This window comes from Ornithorhynchus anatinus, chromosome 3 (assembly GCF_004115215.2).
Source record: "Ornithorhynchus anatinus isolate Pmale09 chromosome 3, mOrnAna1.pri.v4, whole genome shotgun sequence".
NCBI lineage: Eukaryota > Metazoa > Chordata > Mammalia > Monotremata > Ornithorhynchidae > Ornithorhynchus > Ornithorhynchus anatinus.
Genome location: NC_041730.1, coordinates 93,351,784 through 93,366,569, shown reverse-complemented (window position 1 = coordinate 93,366,569; position 14,786 = coordinate 93,351,784). Strand labels below are relative to the sequence as shown.

Genomic DNA, 14,786 nt, shown 5'->3' with positions numbered 1-14,786 from the left:
CATATCTCTAAATCATATATTATAAATTACTTATTCATTCATATTAATGTCTGTCTCCCCTTCTAGACTGTATCTCATTACGGGCAGGGAACGGGTCTTCTAATTCTGTTGTACTCTCCCAAGTGCTCAGTACAGTGTTCAGCACATGGTAGGGGTTCCGTAAATACCATTGATTGATTGTGCTACTTTTTAGGATTCCTGTTGGGTTTGTCCACCTCTCAGAATGCTCCAGCTAGTTCTTTCATTCAATAGTATTTATTGAGCACTTACTATGTGCAGAGCACTATACTAAGCGCTTGGAATGAACAAGTCAGTAACAGTTGGCATAGTCCCTGCTAGAGGGTCCAGAATGTCACCAAACAATTCTGTCTGCTGACATTGTTTGACAAAAGTGGATTCATCCACTTGGACAGTATGAATAATTAAAAGTAGTAGTATTTACATAGAATTTTTCCTCTGGAGGTTCTCAAAATGCACAAGAGAAAATGGCTTTCAACCTTCTTAAAATGTGCTGTGTTATTAGATTACAATTAGATTGTAAATTACAATCTAATTCATTGTATAAAGTGTACATGCCAGAGAATTTTTTGTGTTACACTCACTGTCATAAATCAGAGACTGATTATCCAATTTGTGGATTATCTGCATGTTTTGCTTCTCTCCTTCCTCCTCCTTTTCCTGTCTCCTTTTGACCATCGATTCATCTCTCCAGTGGATGATAGGGTAAAGGAAAGGAGACAGATTGCAAATCACTTCACTTTTCTACCAATCAGCAGAGATGATGCAGAGTGGCCGTATTGGAAAGAGCAGGGATTGTCTGTCTTTATAGCTGAATTGTACTTTCCAAGCGCTTAGTGCAGTTCTCTGCTCAATAAATACGATTGAATAAATGAATGATTGGGAGTCAGAGGACCTGGGTTCTAATCCCAGCTCTGCCACTTGCCTGCTTTGTCAAATGGGGATTAAATCCTTCTCCTTACTTAGAGTTTGAGCCCTATGTGGGAAGACTGTGTCCAACTTGATATCTGTATCAAGTTAGTACAGTGCTTGGCTCATAGTTAACGCTTAACAAATACCGTTGTTATTATTATTATTTGATCTTGAGCAAGTCACTTAACATTTCTGTGCCTCAGTTTTCTCATCTGTAAAATGGGGATTAAATTCAGTTGTATTTATTGAGCACTTACTGCGTACAAAGCACTGTATTAAGCGCTTGGGAGAGTACAGTAGAACAACAGACCCATTCCCTGTCCACATTGAGCTCGCAGTCTAGAAGGGGAGACCTACATTAATAAATAGAAGTAACTAAATAAGTTATAGATATATACATATGTGCTGTGGGCCTGGGAGAATCTTATTAAATTAAATCCTATTTCTGCCTACTCCCTCTTACTGAGACTGGGAACAACAAGTGGAGCAGAAACTGTATCCATCCCGATTATCTTATATCTTGTAACCAGCACTTAGTTACAGTGCTTGGCACACAGTAAGCATGTAATAATCACCATAATCATGCTTATATTTGGGAGGAGATGGAACCTACTGATAAAAATGTTTTTAAATAGCCGGCATATCTCTATTCTCATGGATTCAAAGATATTTCCACCAACCTCAAGGACAGAGTTAATTACAATTGAGTGTAATAACTGTAGTGATTGTATTTATTAAGCCCCCGTTGAATGTAATGCACTGTTTGAAGTGCTTGGGATATACAAAAAAACTCAGAAGGCATGACCTCTGCATACAAGGGCCTTGGCACTAATGGGGAAGACAGACATAAAATTATAATGCCACGGAAGCAGCGTGGCCTAGTGGATAGAGCACGGGCCTGGGAGTTAGAGGGCCTGCATTCTAATCCTGGCTTTTCTATTTGTCTGCTGTGTGATCTTGAGCAAGTCACTTAACTTCTCTGGGCTCAGTTACCTCATTTGTAAAATGGGGATTAAGATGATGAGCCCCATGTGGTTCATGGCCTCTGTCCAACCTGGTTAGCTTGTACCTACCCCAGTGTTTAGGACAGTGCCCGGCACCTAGCAAATAACGAAAAAATGAATAACCTATGGAATTATAATGAATTGGCTGGCAGGCTGGTGGGGGGCAGTCTAGCGGAAATAACACAGAACTGCAAGGCAGGAATCCCAGCTTCTATTCCCAGCTCCATCTCTTGCCTGCAGTCATTTAACTTTTCTGCACCTCAGTTTCCTCATCTGTAAAAATGAGGTTAAAACGCCTCCTCTTGCTCCCTCTTGGACCGTGAGCCCCGCGTGCAAGAGGAGCAGTATCCGATCTGATTATCTCTTGTCCACACCATTGCTGAGCAGAGTGCTTAACATATTGTAAGACCACAATAAATAATGCCATTATTATTAGTAAATGCATGAGGATATTCATTCTAGCACATAAGTGCTGAGCATGGGCATATAAATACAAAAGTGCACGAGATGGCTCACGTTTTGAGATTTGGGGTACAGTGAGTCGGGGAAGTATTGTTTAGAAGAGGTTAAATTTTTGGAGGACTTTGAAGGTGGCGAGGGTTTAGATTTGGTGGATTTATAGGGGAAGGGTGTCCCGGGCTTTGGAGACAAAATGAGCAAGGGGTCAGAGACAGGTAAAACAAGAGTGAGGGATAGTCAGGATGTGGGCATGGGGGCCTGACCTTCAGCAATGTCCTCTTTACACTAATGTGTAAGGGATATCACATTGTGAAATAATATACTGGTAGGAACCACATAGATCCCCAAGAGAACATCCTGGAGAGGGGCATATCACAGGGAACTGAGACGCTAGCCATTCCTAAAGCAGGCCCCATCAGTATTTTTCATTTCTACCTTTTCGAGACTTCATCGAAGAGATGCATGAGGGGAATTTGTTCCCTGAACCAACGTGGCCCTTGGCCTTTCTTTTTTTCCTCCCAAAACTATTGCCTGTGATGGTGTCAAATTATCGTCCAGAAAATCTCTGACATCCAGTCGTAGTCACTTTTGGTCACAGCCAGAGAATGGATTTGCAGTGATGAATGGGATGGCTCTTTCCCATTTCTAGTCTGGAAAACTCTCCAGGGCTCACATTATTGACCCAAAATAGGATACTGTAATACAAGCCTTAAAACCTAGTGAAAAATAGAATGTTTAATAGCCGTTTGTTTCTTTATAGGATGCTATCTTTCTCTTTACAGTGTAAATCTCTATTCCACTGAGTGTCCTATTTTTTTTCTCTCTGTCACTTTTGAATCCTGAAAGAGACACATTCCAAATCTTTTCTTGATGCAGTAATGATTCAAACCAAAGCATTGTACAAACAGTCCGTGACTTAAGATGTTTCAAGAGACAATAATACGTGCGTTTCTAAATTTACAGCATCTCAGCTTCACAGCATTTCCATTGTGAATATACAGCACTAGTCTCCTTTATGGCTCCAGCTCGGTGGCAGAGAAGGGGACGGAGGTGAAGGGATAATGAGTCATCAGTGATAGTTGTCACTTCCATTATGCTTCCAAAGAAGTAAAAACCTGCTGTACTATTGTGGAACTTCTCTGGGTCAATAGAAATACATTAATGTAGTTATATGTTATATTATCTGTAATTGATTGCATACCCAATTCTGGGTAATTTAGATTAAAGGAGGGAAGTTACTAAACCTTAGATCAGATACCAATTTCCAATTTTTACTATTGTTTCTTTGGAAAAGATTGGTTCCCACTTACATTTTGACTTGTGAGACAGTTTTCAGGAACCCATAGTGCCTTAAATCTAAAGACTGCCTATACGAGAATGAAATGCTGCGCATACATAAAATGAATGAGTTTCTTCTGAAAACACCCTACTGTTTTTTCATCCATCTGTATCCAGGATGTTTTATTTTTTCCAAAGCACAATATACTGATCAGCGCAAATTCCTGGATACTCATGAACATTGTGCACTAACCACTTCCTGTCCTGGATTTTCTCTAAGTTTTCTTTCAGTTAAATGATTCTTAGTCAATTAGGATGGGGGGTGAGGAGGCTGAAGGTGGCATTTATTCTCAGACAAAACCTAAGGGCAGTTGAGTTTGCTCAGAGCCTATTCAAGCCCGTGACTGTCTCGTGAATTGCTTCAGCTGTTTCCAGGACCCATCAAATGCTTTTTTCAACTGTCAATCATTTTAATAATCCTTGATTCAATGAGGGACGAGACCAAACACTAGATTTTTCTTATGGTTCTTAATGGTGGCAGGATTATAGTCCTCTGTAGAACAATATATTCAAGAGATATAGCCAAACGCAGAAAGAGAGAATAAACTGGCCTTTTACTTTTATACAGAGTCATAAAAACATCAAAACTTTGTAGGTGATGCAAAATTTGTGTACGGTGCTTGTTCTCCTAGAACATAAAATAACATACCCTGAGGTTTAACTTCCCCCTGCATTCCTGCTGTCTGCTACCTCCCTCAGCTTAGAGAAAGAAACGTTTGCAGATATTTCCCTAGACAGGAAGCTTCCTGAGAGGGAACAACCTTTGGGGTCTAGGTGCAGAAAGGCAGACAAAGATTTGAATTCTGCCTCCTAATTCCTACTCAGTATAGGAGGAAAGAAATGCGCACTAATTGGAAAACAAAAAACAAAAAAAAGGTCTGGGAGACAGAGGGTCTCTGTTTTAGTCCCAACTCTGCCATTGTCCTGGCGGGTGACTCCAGGCAAATCAATTAAACTCTTTATCAGTGGTATTTAATGAGTGCTTATTATGTGCAGAGCACTGTACTAGGTGGTTGGCAGTGCACAAGATAACAGAATTGGTAGACACACGCCCTGCCCACAGCAAGTTTACAGTCTAGAGGACTCTATGCTTCAGGTTCCTCATCTGAAAATGAAGGAAACAGTTTTTGCCTCTCCCATCCTCACAGGGATTTTCACAGCAGATGAGTGTTTGGGAAAATGAAAGCCCTAAATAAATTCATGATATTTACATAATGCTCTTTCTTCATACACACACATAGACATGGGTCTGTGTGTGTCTATGGGTTGGTATATGTATGTATACATATATATGCATCACTCCTTATTTTTGAAGATGATGCTCCTTCGAACACTAAAACTCTGTTGGTCTCTGGCAGGTGACCGGCCCTGGAGGCCCCGGGGTTGTTGCCGTCTGTCTGCTCTGGGGCTTGGTGACCTTATTCTGGGCCCCCAGGTTCTTCTTCTGCTGCGGGCTGTGGCCCCAGGCACGGTGGCCAACGGGCTACCTTCCTGTCCAGTTGTGAACATGGTGGGTGGGCACGTCCTACCGAATTTTAGCACTTTTGTAAGCCGCTTGTGGGTAGGGAAAACGTCTACTAACTGTTGTGTTATACTCTGCTAAGTGCTTTGGAAAGTGGTCCGCACTCACCAAAACCACCAATTGATGGAGTACGCAAATGTGGCTGAAATGACTAAAAGGTGACGAGCACGCCTGCGACGATTTTTTAATCTTCTGTATAGATATCCTCTGTAATAATAATAATAATAATAATGTTGGTATTTAAGCGCTTACTATGTGCAGAGCACTGTTCTAAGCGCTGGGGTAGATGCAGGGTAATTAGGTTGTCCCATGTGACGCTCACAGTCTTAATTCCCATTTAAAGATGAGGTAACTGAGGCGCAGAGAAGTTAAGTGTCTTGCCCACAGTCCCAATGAGTTTGTTCCCTGTAGGGCCTATCTCTGTTTTCAGACCGACTTCTTGGCATTTTGATCTTTGTGGGACTCTTGCTTAAGGTTTCCTCATCTGTAAAATGAGGATTAAACTTGTATCTACCCTAGCGCTTAGTACAGTGCCCGGCACATAGTATGCACCTAACAAGCACAAAGAAAGTTTGCTGATTGTTGCAGTGGTCTCTCTCAGTCCACAGCTGTATAGTACTGTTTGGAGACTCTTCTTCTACTAGATCTTTATAGCATCTGCCCTCCTGGCTGGTTGCTATCAAAGACCAAGGTGAACACCTGTGTCCAAGTCTTGGGAAACGTTTGAGAATATGAGAGAGAAGCAACATGAGAGAGAAGCAGCATGGCCTACTGGATTGAGCAGGGTCCTGGGCGACAGAAGGACCTGGGTTCTAATCCCGGGTCCGCAGCTTATGTACTGATTGACCTTGGGTGATTCACTTCACCTCTCTGTTCCTCAGCTCGTCTGTAGAATGGGTATTAAGACTGTGCACCCCATGTGGGACATCAACTGTGTTCAACCTGATTAGCCTTGTCACCCGCAGAGGTCCGTGCACCGACCTGGATAGACGGGTTCGGTATATGGCCAGAAAGAGGAGCACAAAGTTCTGACCAGTCACTTGTTTAAACAACCACGATTTATTATACCAACAAAATGCAGAATAAATGACATCCACAAACAAGCACCCTCTATCATAATCTATCTGCAACACTGGGCTCTTCAAATCCCTACCTGACTTGGGAGGCAACTCATGTCTCCGGGAGACCGTAACAACCTAATCTGACATCGATTGCCATGCTTTTTTCAAATCGGTGCCCGACTTGGGAATCAAGCCACGTCTCTAGAAGATCATAACAACACCAGAACTGATCTGGGACAAGCACGATGCTGCGTCGCTGCCCTCGAGGCTCCACCGGGTGCCCCTCCCGGTATTTGGGAATCACACCTGGGATGGGCTGGAACGTGGCAGTGACCCCTCCCTTACAAGTTGGAGGTTTATATCTGGTAATAAACAAGGGCAACTGCCAATTGGTTGCTGTTAATAATGTTGATATTTGTTAAGCGCTTACTATGTGCAGAGCACTGTTCTAAGCGCTGGGGTAGATACAGGGTCATCAGGTTGTCCCACGTGAGGCTCACAGATAATCCCCATTTTAGAGATGAGGTAACTGAGGCACAGAGAAGTTAAGTGACTTGCCCACAGTCACACAGCTGACAAGTGGCAGAGCCAGGAGTCGAACTCATGACCTCTGACTCCGAAGCCCAGGCCCTTTCCACTGAGCCACGCTGCTTCTCCAATTCCATTCCACTACGGGCAGCTGCAGCAGGGGTCGGTTCTGAGAGCCCCCTCCCTTGATTACACGTGTTATTCAAACGTATGAGCAGGTGGGCTCAAAGACAGAGGACCGTGGGCGTGGTGTGCATTTCCAGCATTTTCCTGACTCTCCTATACATCGAGCTGCTTCTGTATTTTCCTTGACTTGATGATGATGGTATTTGCTCAGCACTTACTTTGTGCCAAGCACTGTTCCAAGTACCGGGGAAGATGCAAGGTAGTCAGGTTGGCCCACGTGGGGCTCACGGTCTTAATCCCCATTTTACAGATGAGTTAACTCAGGTACAGAGAGTTACCCAAGGTCACACACCAGGCAAATGGCAGAGCCGGGATTAGAACCCATGTCCTCTGACTCCCAAGCCCGGGCTCCTTCCATTAAGCCACACTGCTTCTTCTTGTCCTGAAATAGCAGTTCAGCCAAAGTGGAGCCACTTGGGGGTTGTGTCACAGGCTTGTATCTACCCCAATGTCTGGCACATAGTAAGCACTAAACAAATACCAAAAAAAAAAAAAAAAGTCATCGACTTCTTCTTCTACGTGGGCTCAGTTTTATTTTGTAAAAATATCAGTGAACAGTTGTCTCCATCTCAGTTAGTGGTATTTATTAGGCACTTACTGTGTGGAGAGCTTGGGAAAATATAATAGAACATTATAACAGATACATTCCCTGCCCACAAAGAGCTTATAGACTAGAGGCCATCTCCTTATAGACTATGGGGCGGAGCGATAACCGTAATCAGAAGGATTGATTAGCTGCTGACCCTGGCTTGTGTGTGCCACACTTTCCGTCTACCATCCAGCTACTGCCTGGGTATCTTGCTGCCAGTCAGTCTCCTGTTTATTGTTGTATTGTACTCTCCCAAGCGCTTAGTACAGTGCTCTGCACCCAGTAAGCGCTCAATAAATGAAATTGAAAGAATGATTGAATGCTTCTCCCAAATCCTGCCCCGCAGAGCTGTGTTGCCGTGAGCGGTGCTTCAGTGACAGTGAACTGATGGTGTTCCAGAAATTTTCTGTGGATGATGATTTAGGCCTGCTTTTCAGTGTTCAGTACGGTTTGTAGAAACCACAACTAAAAGCTGGATGTGTGGGGTTGGGATTTCACTGTCGTAAAAGCGATCGGACCCCACGGCAGCTTTTGTAAACCTTGAACCGGGCTTGGACTTCACTACCTCATTGCACCAGCAGTCTTCTCCACTCTGCCAAAGACACGCTGGACTTTTTCATTTTATTTTCTACCTCCTTATCTCCCCCATACATAGTTGGACATAGGAGAATTGCGAAGCAGCTTGAATTTCTGTGTTTAGGGTTTTCCGGATGTGGGCGGTTATATAACTTTCATTTTCTTGACATTTTATGTCACCTTCGTAGCACTGTGCTGCAACTTCGAGTAATTGAAGATTACTCAGAGAAGCAGCGTAGCTCAGTGGAAATAATAATGATAATGATGGCATTTGTTAAGTGCTTACTATATGCAAAGCACTGTTCTAAGTGCTGGAGAGGAAACAAGGTTATCAGGTTGCCCCACGTGGGGCTCACAGTATTCACCCCAATTTTACAGATGAGGTAACTGAGGCATAGACAAGTTAAATGACTTGCCCAAAATCACACAGCTGACAAGCAGCGGAGCCGAGATTAGAACCCATGACCTCTGACTCCCAAGCCCGTGCTCTTTCCACTGAGCCACGCTGCTTCCCGGAAAGAGCCTGGGTTTAGGAGTCAGTGGTCATGGGTTCGAATTCTGATCTGCCACTTGTCAGCTGGGAGACTGTGGGCAAGTCGCTTAATTTCTCTGTGTCTCAGTTACCTCATCTGTAAAATGGGGATTAAAACTGTGAGCCCCATGTGGGACAACCTGATTACCTTGTATCTACCCCAGTGCTTAGAACAGTGCTCGGCACATAGTAAGCGCTTAATAAATACCAAAATTATGAATGGATAACCATTTGCCTGGCTTCCCATGTGTTTGCCTCTGAGCCCGGTTGTCTGCATTTGGTTGTTCTCACACCAATTAGGTCATGGGTTCTAATTCCGGTTCCGCCGCTTGACTGCTGTGTGATCTTGGCAAGTCACTTCACTTCTCTGTGCCCAGTTACCTCCTCTGTAAAATGGGGACTGTCCAACCCTATTTGCTTGTATCCACCCCTGGCATGTAGTAGGCGCTTTACAAATACCATAATTATTATTATTATTTTTACCACTTGGGCCTCAGTTTCATTTTCTAATATAATGGGGTTGATACCCATTGTTGTCCCTCTCTTTAAGACCCTGGGTCTTGTGTATGACTGTGCCTGATCGGATGGTCTCCATTTTCAGCCGTATTTACTGAGCGCTAGAGTACAATATAACAACATAACGGATACATTCTTCGCCTCTGCATTTGGCATAGGGGGAGTTCAATCTGCAGTTTGACTTCAGTACCAGTGCGGGAAATTAGTAGTACTAAGTTGGTTGGAATCCCATTGCAAATTGGCACTTATCTATTCCGGGTCCTTTGTCCTCTTCAGGCCTTTTGAACCAAGTCGTGGCTCGGAATATCACATTTCCGTGTGGATCGTAGCCTGAGTGTAGAAAGTTGCTTTCAAGGAGGAATTTCGTAGGATGATAGAATTAGAGAGTTGGAAGGGTCTTTGAAAGACCATCTGGTATCCTGTTCCCTTATGCTGGGCTGGCTACCCTAGCTATAGGGGTGGCTTAGTGATCTAATCTTCAGTCTGCAAACCCTAGACTGACTGGAACCCCAAAGGCACTTAGCTTGGTCTTTCAGGCCTTAATGGTGGATAAATGTGTGATTCTGATGTCTTTTGAAGTTAGTTTTCCTACTAGTGTCCTTCAAAAGAGAGATAAACCAAGTGCAGACTAGCACGATTACTATTTCATCTGTATATGCCCACTGCTTTCCAATAGACCAAGTAAAATCAAACTTCCTACATTCTTTTCTACTCGTAAATCTTAAGGGTGTTGAGGTACAGAAGTCTCACGACGAAGTGGATCCTCCCACGGTTTGAAAGGCATCGAAGTTCAATTCTGGGGCACCGCTTCGGACAAATCCATTTTAAACGACTCAAAGTACTATTTGCGATCCAGTGTGATGCCTTTAATTCACCTGCATACCGATTTTACAGCCTTTCAAAGATAGGGGAGAACTGGACTCAATCAGCTATGATCTCAGGTCTGCCTCCCCTCAAAGTTCTTATCTGAAATTTATAAGCCTTTTGAATATTTTATTTACTTCAATAACAGGTGCATACGAAGTTCCACTGCAGGCAGGCTCACCAATCTGGCACGGATACGTCCTGCGTGACCTTTTCATACGACGGCACTGTTCTCGCTTCTCGAGGAGGTAGGTGTGAAAACGTCTCTCTTTATGTTTGCTACTGGCGACAAGGTGATCGTATTCCAGCACTTAGAACGGTGCTTGGCACATAATAAGCGCTTCACAAATACCGTCATCATCATTATTATCATATTGTAGGATCAAAACAACTTCACTCAATCGTGCTTACTGGGTGCAGAGCACTGTACTAAGCACTGGAACCTTTTTAAATCAATTTGATACAGTCTAGTGCTGTTATTTCTCTTAGTGCAGAAAATGACACTTGGAAATAAGATATTATATGGGTTTTTGTTGTTGTTGTTGTTTAATTTCGAATTAGTGATCAGTCTCACCTTTCAGTGATACCCCAAGAAAATCTGTCACTCAGGAAAATTTTAGAAAATCTGTTGTATTCCCTCTCCAATTCAATCTCCCTTCTCAGCCCCTTTGTCTCTAAACTCTTGTTGTGGGCAGGGAACATGTCGACCAACTCTGTGATTGTGGGGAAGCAGCATGGTTCAGTGGAAAAGAGCCTGGGCTTCGGAGTCAGAGGTCATGGGTTTGACTCCCGGCTCTGCCACCTGTCAGCTGTGTGACTGTGGGCAAGTCACTTCACTTCTCTGTGCCTCAGTTTCCTCATCTGTAAAATGGGGATTAACTGTGAGCCTCACATGGGACAACCTGATTACCCTGTATCTACCCCAGCGCTTAGAACAGTGCTCGGCACATAGTAAGCGCTTAACAAATACCAACATTATTATTATTACTCTCCCAAGTGCTTAGTATTCATTCCTTCAGTCATATTTATTGAGCATTTACTGTGTGCAGCGCACTGTACTAAGCACTTGGAAAGTACAATTTGGCAACAGATAGAGATGATCCCAACAGTTACCTGATTGTCTCTATCTGTTCCCGAATTGTACATTCCAAGTGCTTAGTACAGTGCTCTGCACATAGTAAGCGCTCAATAAATACTATTGAATGAATGAATGGGTGCTGTGCACACGGTAAGCCCTCAATAAATACAAATGATTTTTTTAAATGACATTTGTTAAGTGCTTACTATGTGCCAGGCACCGTTCTAAGCGCTAGTTAGATACAAGCTAATCAGGTTGGACAAAATCCCTGTCTCACTTGGGGCTCACAGTCTTAATCCACATTTTTCAGATGAGGTAATTGAGGCCCAGAGAAGCGGAGTGCTCAAGGTCACATGGCAGGCAAGTGGCAACACCGGGATTAGCATCCAGATCCTTGTGACTCCCAAGCCTATGCTGTATCCACTAGGCCATGCTGTTTCCTCAAGCAAGCTGTTTATTCCCCATTTCTTGCCGCAAATGTGTTTCTCTTGATTTCACCAATATGGTTTAAGCTTCTGCTGTCTCCTTAAGGTTTAGCAGTTGTAGGTGTTCTGGGTGCTATTCCAAGACTGAGCTGATCCCTAACCTCCTGCCTGCTGGGTTTTTTTTGTTTTGTTTTTTTGGTTTTCCTTTATGGCTCCTGTGGGGGTTTTATCCCAGATTCCTTCCTGGGGTATTATTGTAGGGTTGCTGGCTTTTCCCCGACCGAGCAGGGGGCTTTAAAAATTGAACCTAGTAAGAACTCTTGCTTTCTGGGCTGAGGAGAGAAGCAGAAGAAAGGCAGGTTAGGGGAAAAGATGCTCATTACAATCAACGACATTCCCTGAGCACTCAATGTGTGACGGGCACGGGAGTGGATGCACACTGTGTACAGAACAAAGTATGGGGTGCCTTCGGTGAAACAGCTGAAATCCTTGGTGGGGGGAATTGCCCTATGTCTCCCTAAACTAGCTCCTATGTAGTGGGAATGCTCCCACTCCAGGGTTTCATTCCTCTGCAGAGGGCAGAGCAATCACCATACTTGAACGTAGCTGTTGGTAGCTCCTGCTTGATTCCTTTCTCCCCTTCACACTCAATTTGGTGCATATTATGTGACCTTTTAAACCCAAAGTGGGAATTTGAGCTTAGGGAGTCAATGTGACTTCGTAGAAGGACCGTGGGCCTGGGGGTTGACAGATCTGGGTTCTCGATCCCGGTCCTATACTTATCTGATGGGTGACATTAGGTCAGTCACTTGACTTCTCTGTGCCTCAGTTACCTCATCTGTAAAATGGGGATAAAATACCTGTTCTCCCCCATTCACAGGTTGTGATTTCCATGGGGGGCCTGGGACTATGTCCAACCTGATTATCCTGTCTACCCCAGCACTCAGTACAGCGTTTGGCTCATAGTAACTGTGCATTACAAATGCCACAGTTATTATTATTACAGTGCACAGAACACTTACAACATACCAGGAGATGTACATAAAAGCAAAGACATGATCCCTACCCTTGTGGAGCTGACAGTGTAATCTATATGTTGAAAGAGAAAGCTATTCTATTCCATTTGACAGGTTTTGTGTTTCAAATTCTATCCTAGATTTTTTTAGAAATAGCATTCCAGATTGGGTGGACTCTACCTCTCACCCTTCACAATGAATAAAGTATATATTATAAATTATCTATTTATATTAATTTCCATCTCCCCCCTCTAGATTGTAAGCTAATTATGGGAGGGGAACGTGTCCGCTAATTCTTTTGTATCCTTCTCTCCAAAGCCCATAGTAGAGTGCTCTGCACATAGTAAGCACTCAATAAATACCACTGATTGATTAATTGGGATGGAAGAAGGAGCTGTCATTGCAGTCTAGACTTTAATAGGATATCACAACGACTAATGATAGACTTTCTAAATTCTATGTCCGCGCACAATGTGGAAGCATTTTTACACATTTAGGTACCAAAGGTAGTGTCTTCAAGACTGGAAATATTGGAAGTCACGCAAGAAGTATTTAGAAAGCCTTAATCGAAAAAAAGAGATTCTCTTAATATGGCCAAATTAATGGTCTCATTACACTCTGGCTCCCCTCCCCTATTTCTAGACACATAATGATAGTAATGATAATTATGGTATTTGTCAAGTACTTACTGTGTTCCATACTTACTAAGCACTGGGGTGGATACAAGCTAATCAGGTTGGACACATGGGGCTCACAGTCTCAATCCCCATTTTACAGGTGAGGTAATTGAGGCACAGAGAAATGAAGTGACTTACCCAAAGTCTTAATGAGATGTTCATCCCCTTGAGTCTTTTTACTGCTATTATTCTTGTCTGTCCGTCTCCCCCGATTAGACTGTGAGCCCGTCAGAGGGCAGGAACTGTCTCTATCTGTTACCGATTTGTACCTTCCAAGCGCTTAGTACAGTGCTCTGCACATAGTAAGCGCTCAATAAATACTATTGAATGAATAAGTGGCGGAGCTGAGATTAGACCTTCTGATTCTCAGGCCCGTGCTCTGTCCACTATACCGTGTAGCTTCTCAAGTCAACATAGCAGCACCCCGGTTGTTGGTTTTTCCTTCTCCTTCAGCATCTTGTTGGTGGCTTTCAATACAGTGCTCTGCACACTGTGAGGACTCAATAAATACCACTGATGGTTTTCAACCTGGCCCAGGTTTTTCTTTTACTGAAAAAAACTGCCTAATTCCAACCATCCCCTCTCTTAGTGGAAAGAGTCAGTTTGGAATTGGGAGTCCCTGGTTCTGCCACTTTTTAAAAAAATGGTATTTGTTAAGCGCTTAGTATGTACGAGGCACTGTACTAAGCGCTGCGGTAGATACAAGCTAATCAGGTTGGACACAGTCCATGTCCCACTTGGGGCTCACAGTCTAAATCTCCATTTTACAGATGAAGCAACTGAGGCACAGAGAAGTGAAGTGACTTGCCCATAGTCACACAGCAGACAACTGACAGAGCCGGGATTAGAACCCAGGTCCCTCTAACTCTCAGGCTCGGGCTTTTTCCACTAAGCCACGCTGCTTCTCCCCTTGCCTCTTATTTGATTTGATAAAGTCACTTAACATCTCTGTGCCTCTATTTTCTGATCTTAATGACAATAAAATACCCATCTTCCATTTTAGACAATGAGCCCTGTGTGGGACAGGACTCTGTCCAATCTTGTTATCGTATATCTGCCCTAGCGCTTAACACAGGAAGCCCATAATAAATACCATTTATACCATCACCCTTTCATCTCTAAAGACCCAATGACAAACCACCTAGAGCTATCTTTCCACCAGCCTTACTTTCCCCCACCTCCTCCTTTACCTCTACTGCTGCTATCTGCCACTGAAACCTATTCTAACTCCAGAAAGCAGGGGTCCCTGCCCAAATTTGGCCATTACTTGGTGCTGATTACTTGGCGTTGATTACTTGGCACTGATATTCTATGGAATAGTCTTCCCCTAGGAGCCATTTGCCAAGGGACTCTAAACTTCTTGAACAAAGTGTTAATTTGTGTTTACCACCTTCACTGTTTATATCCACTCCCTTTATCTTCTTGCCTCCCACCCCCTTCTTGATTCCTTCCAATCCAGTTTAGACCCTACTACACCACTGAAAC

General features: G+C 43.5%; 1 protein-coding gene across 1 annotated transcript in view; it reads left to right on the top strand.

The window, feature by feature from the left end:
- WDR70 (WD repeat domain 70) overlaps window positions 1-14,786 on the top strand; it is a 359,232-nt gene that overhangs the window by 268,881 nt on the left and 75,565 nt on the right. Inside the window, exon 11 of the mRNA XM_029060393.1 lies at window positions 10,254-10,353. Coding sequence (XP_028916226.1) covers window positions 10,254-10,353 — 100 coding nt within the window. The remainder of the gene's footprint in view (window positions 1-10,253; window positions 10,354-14,786) is intronic.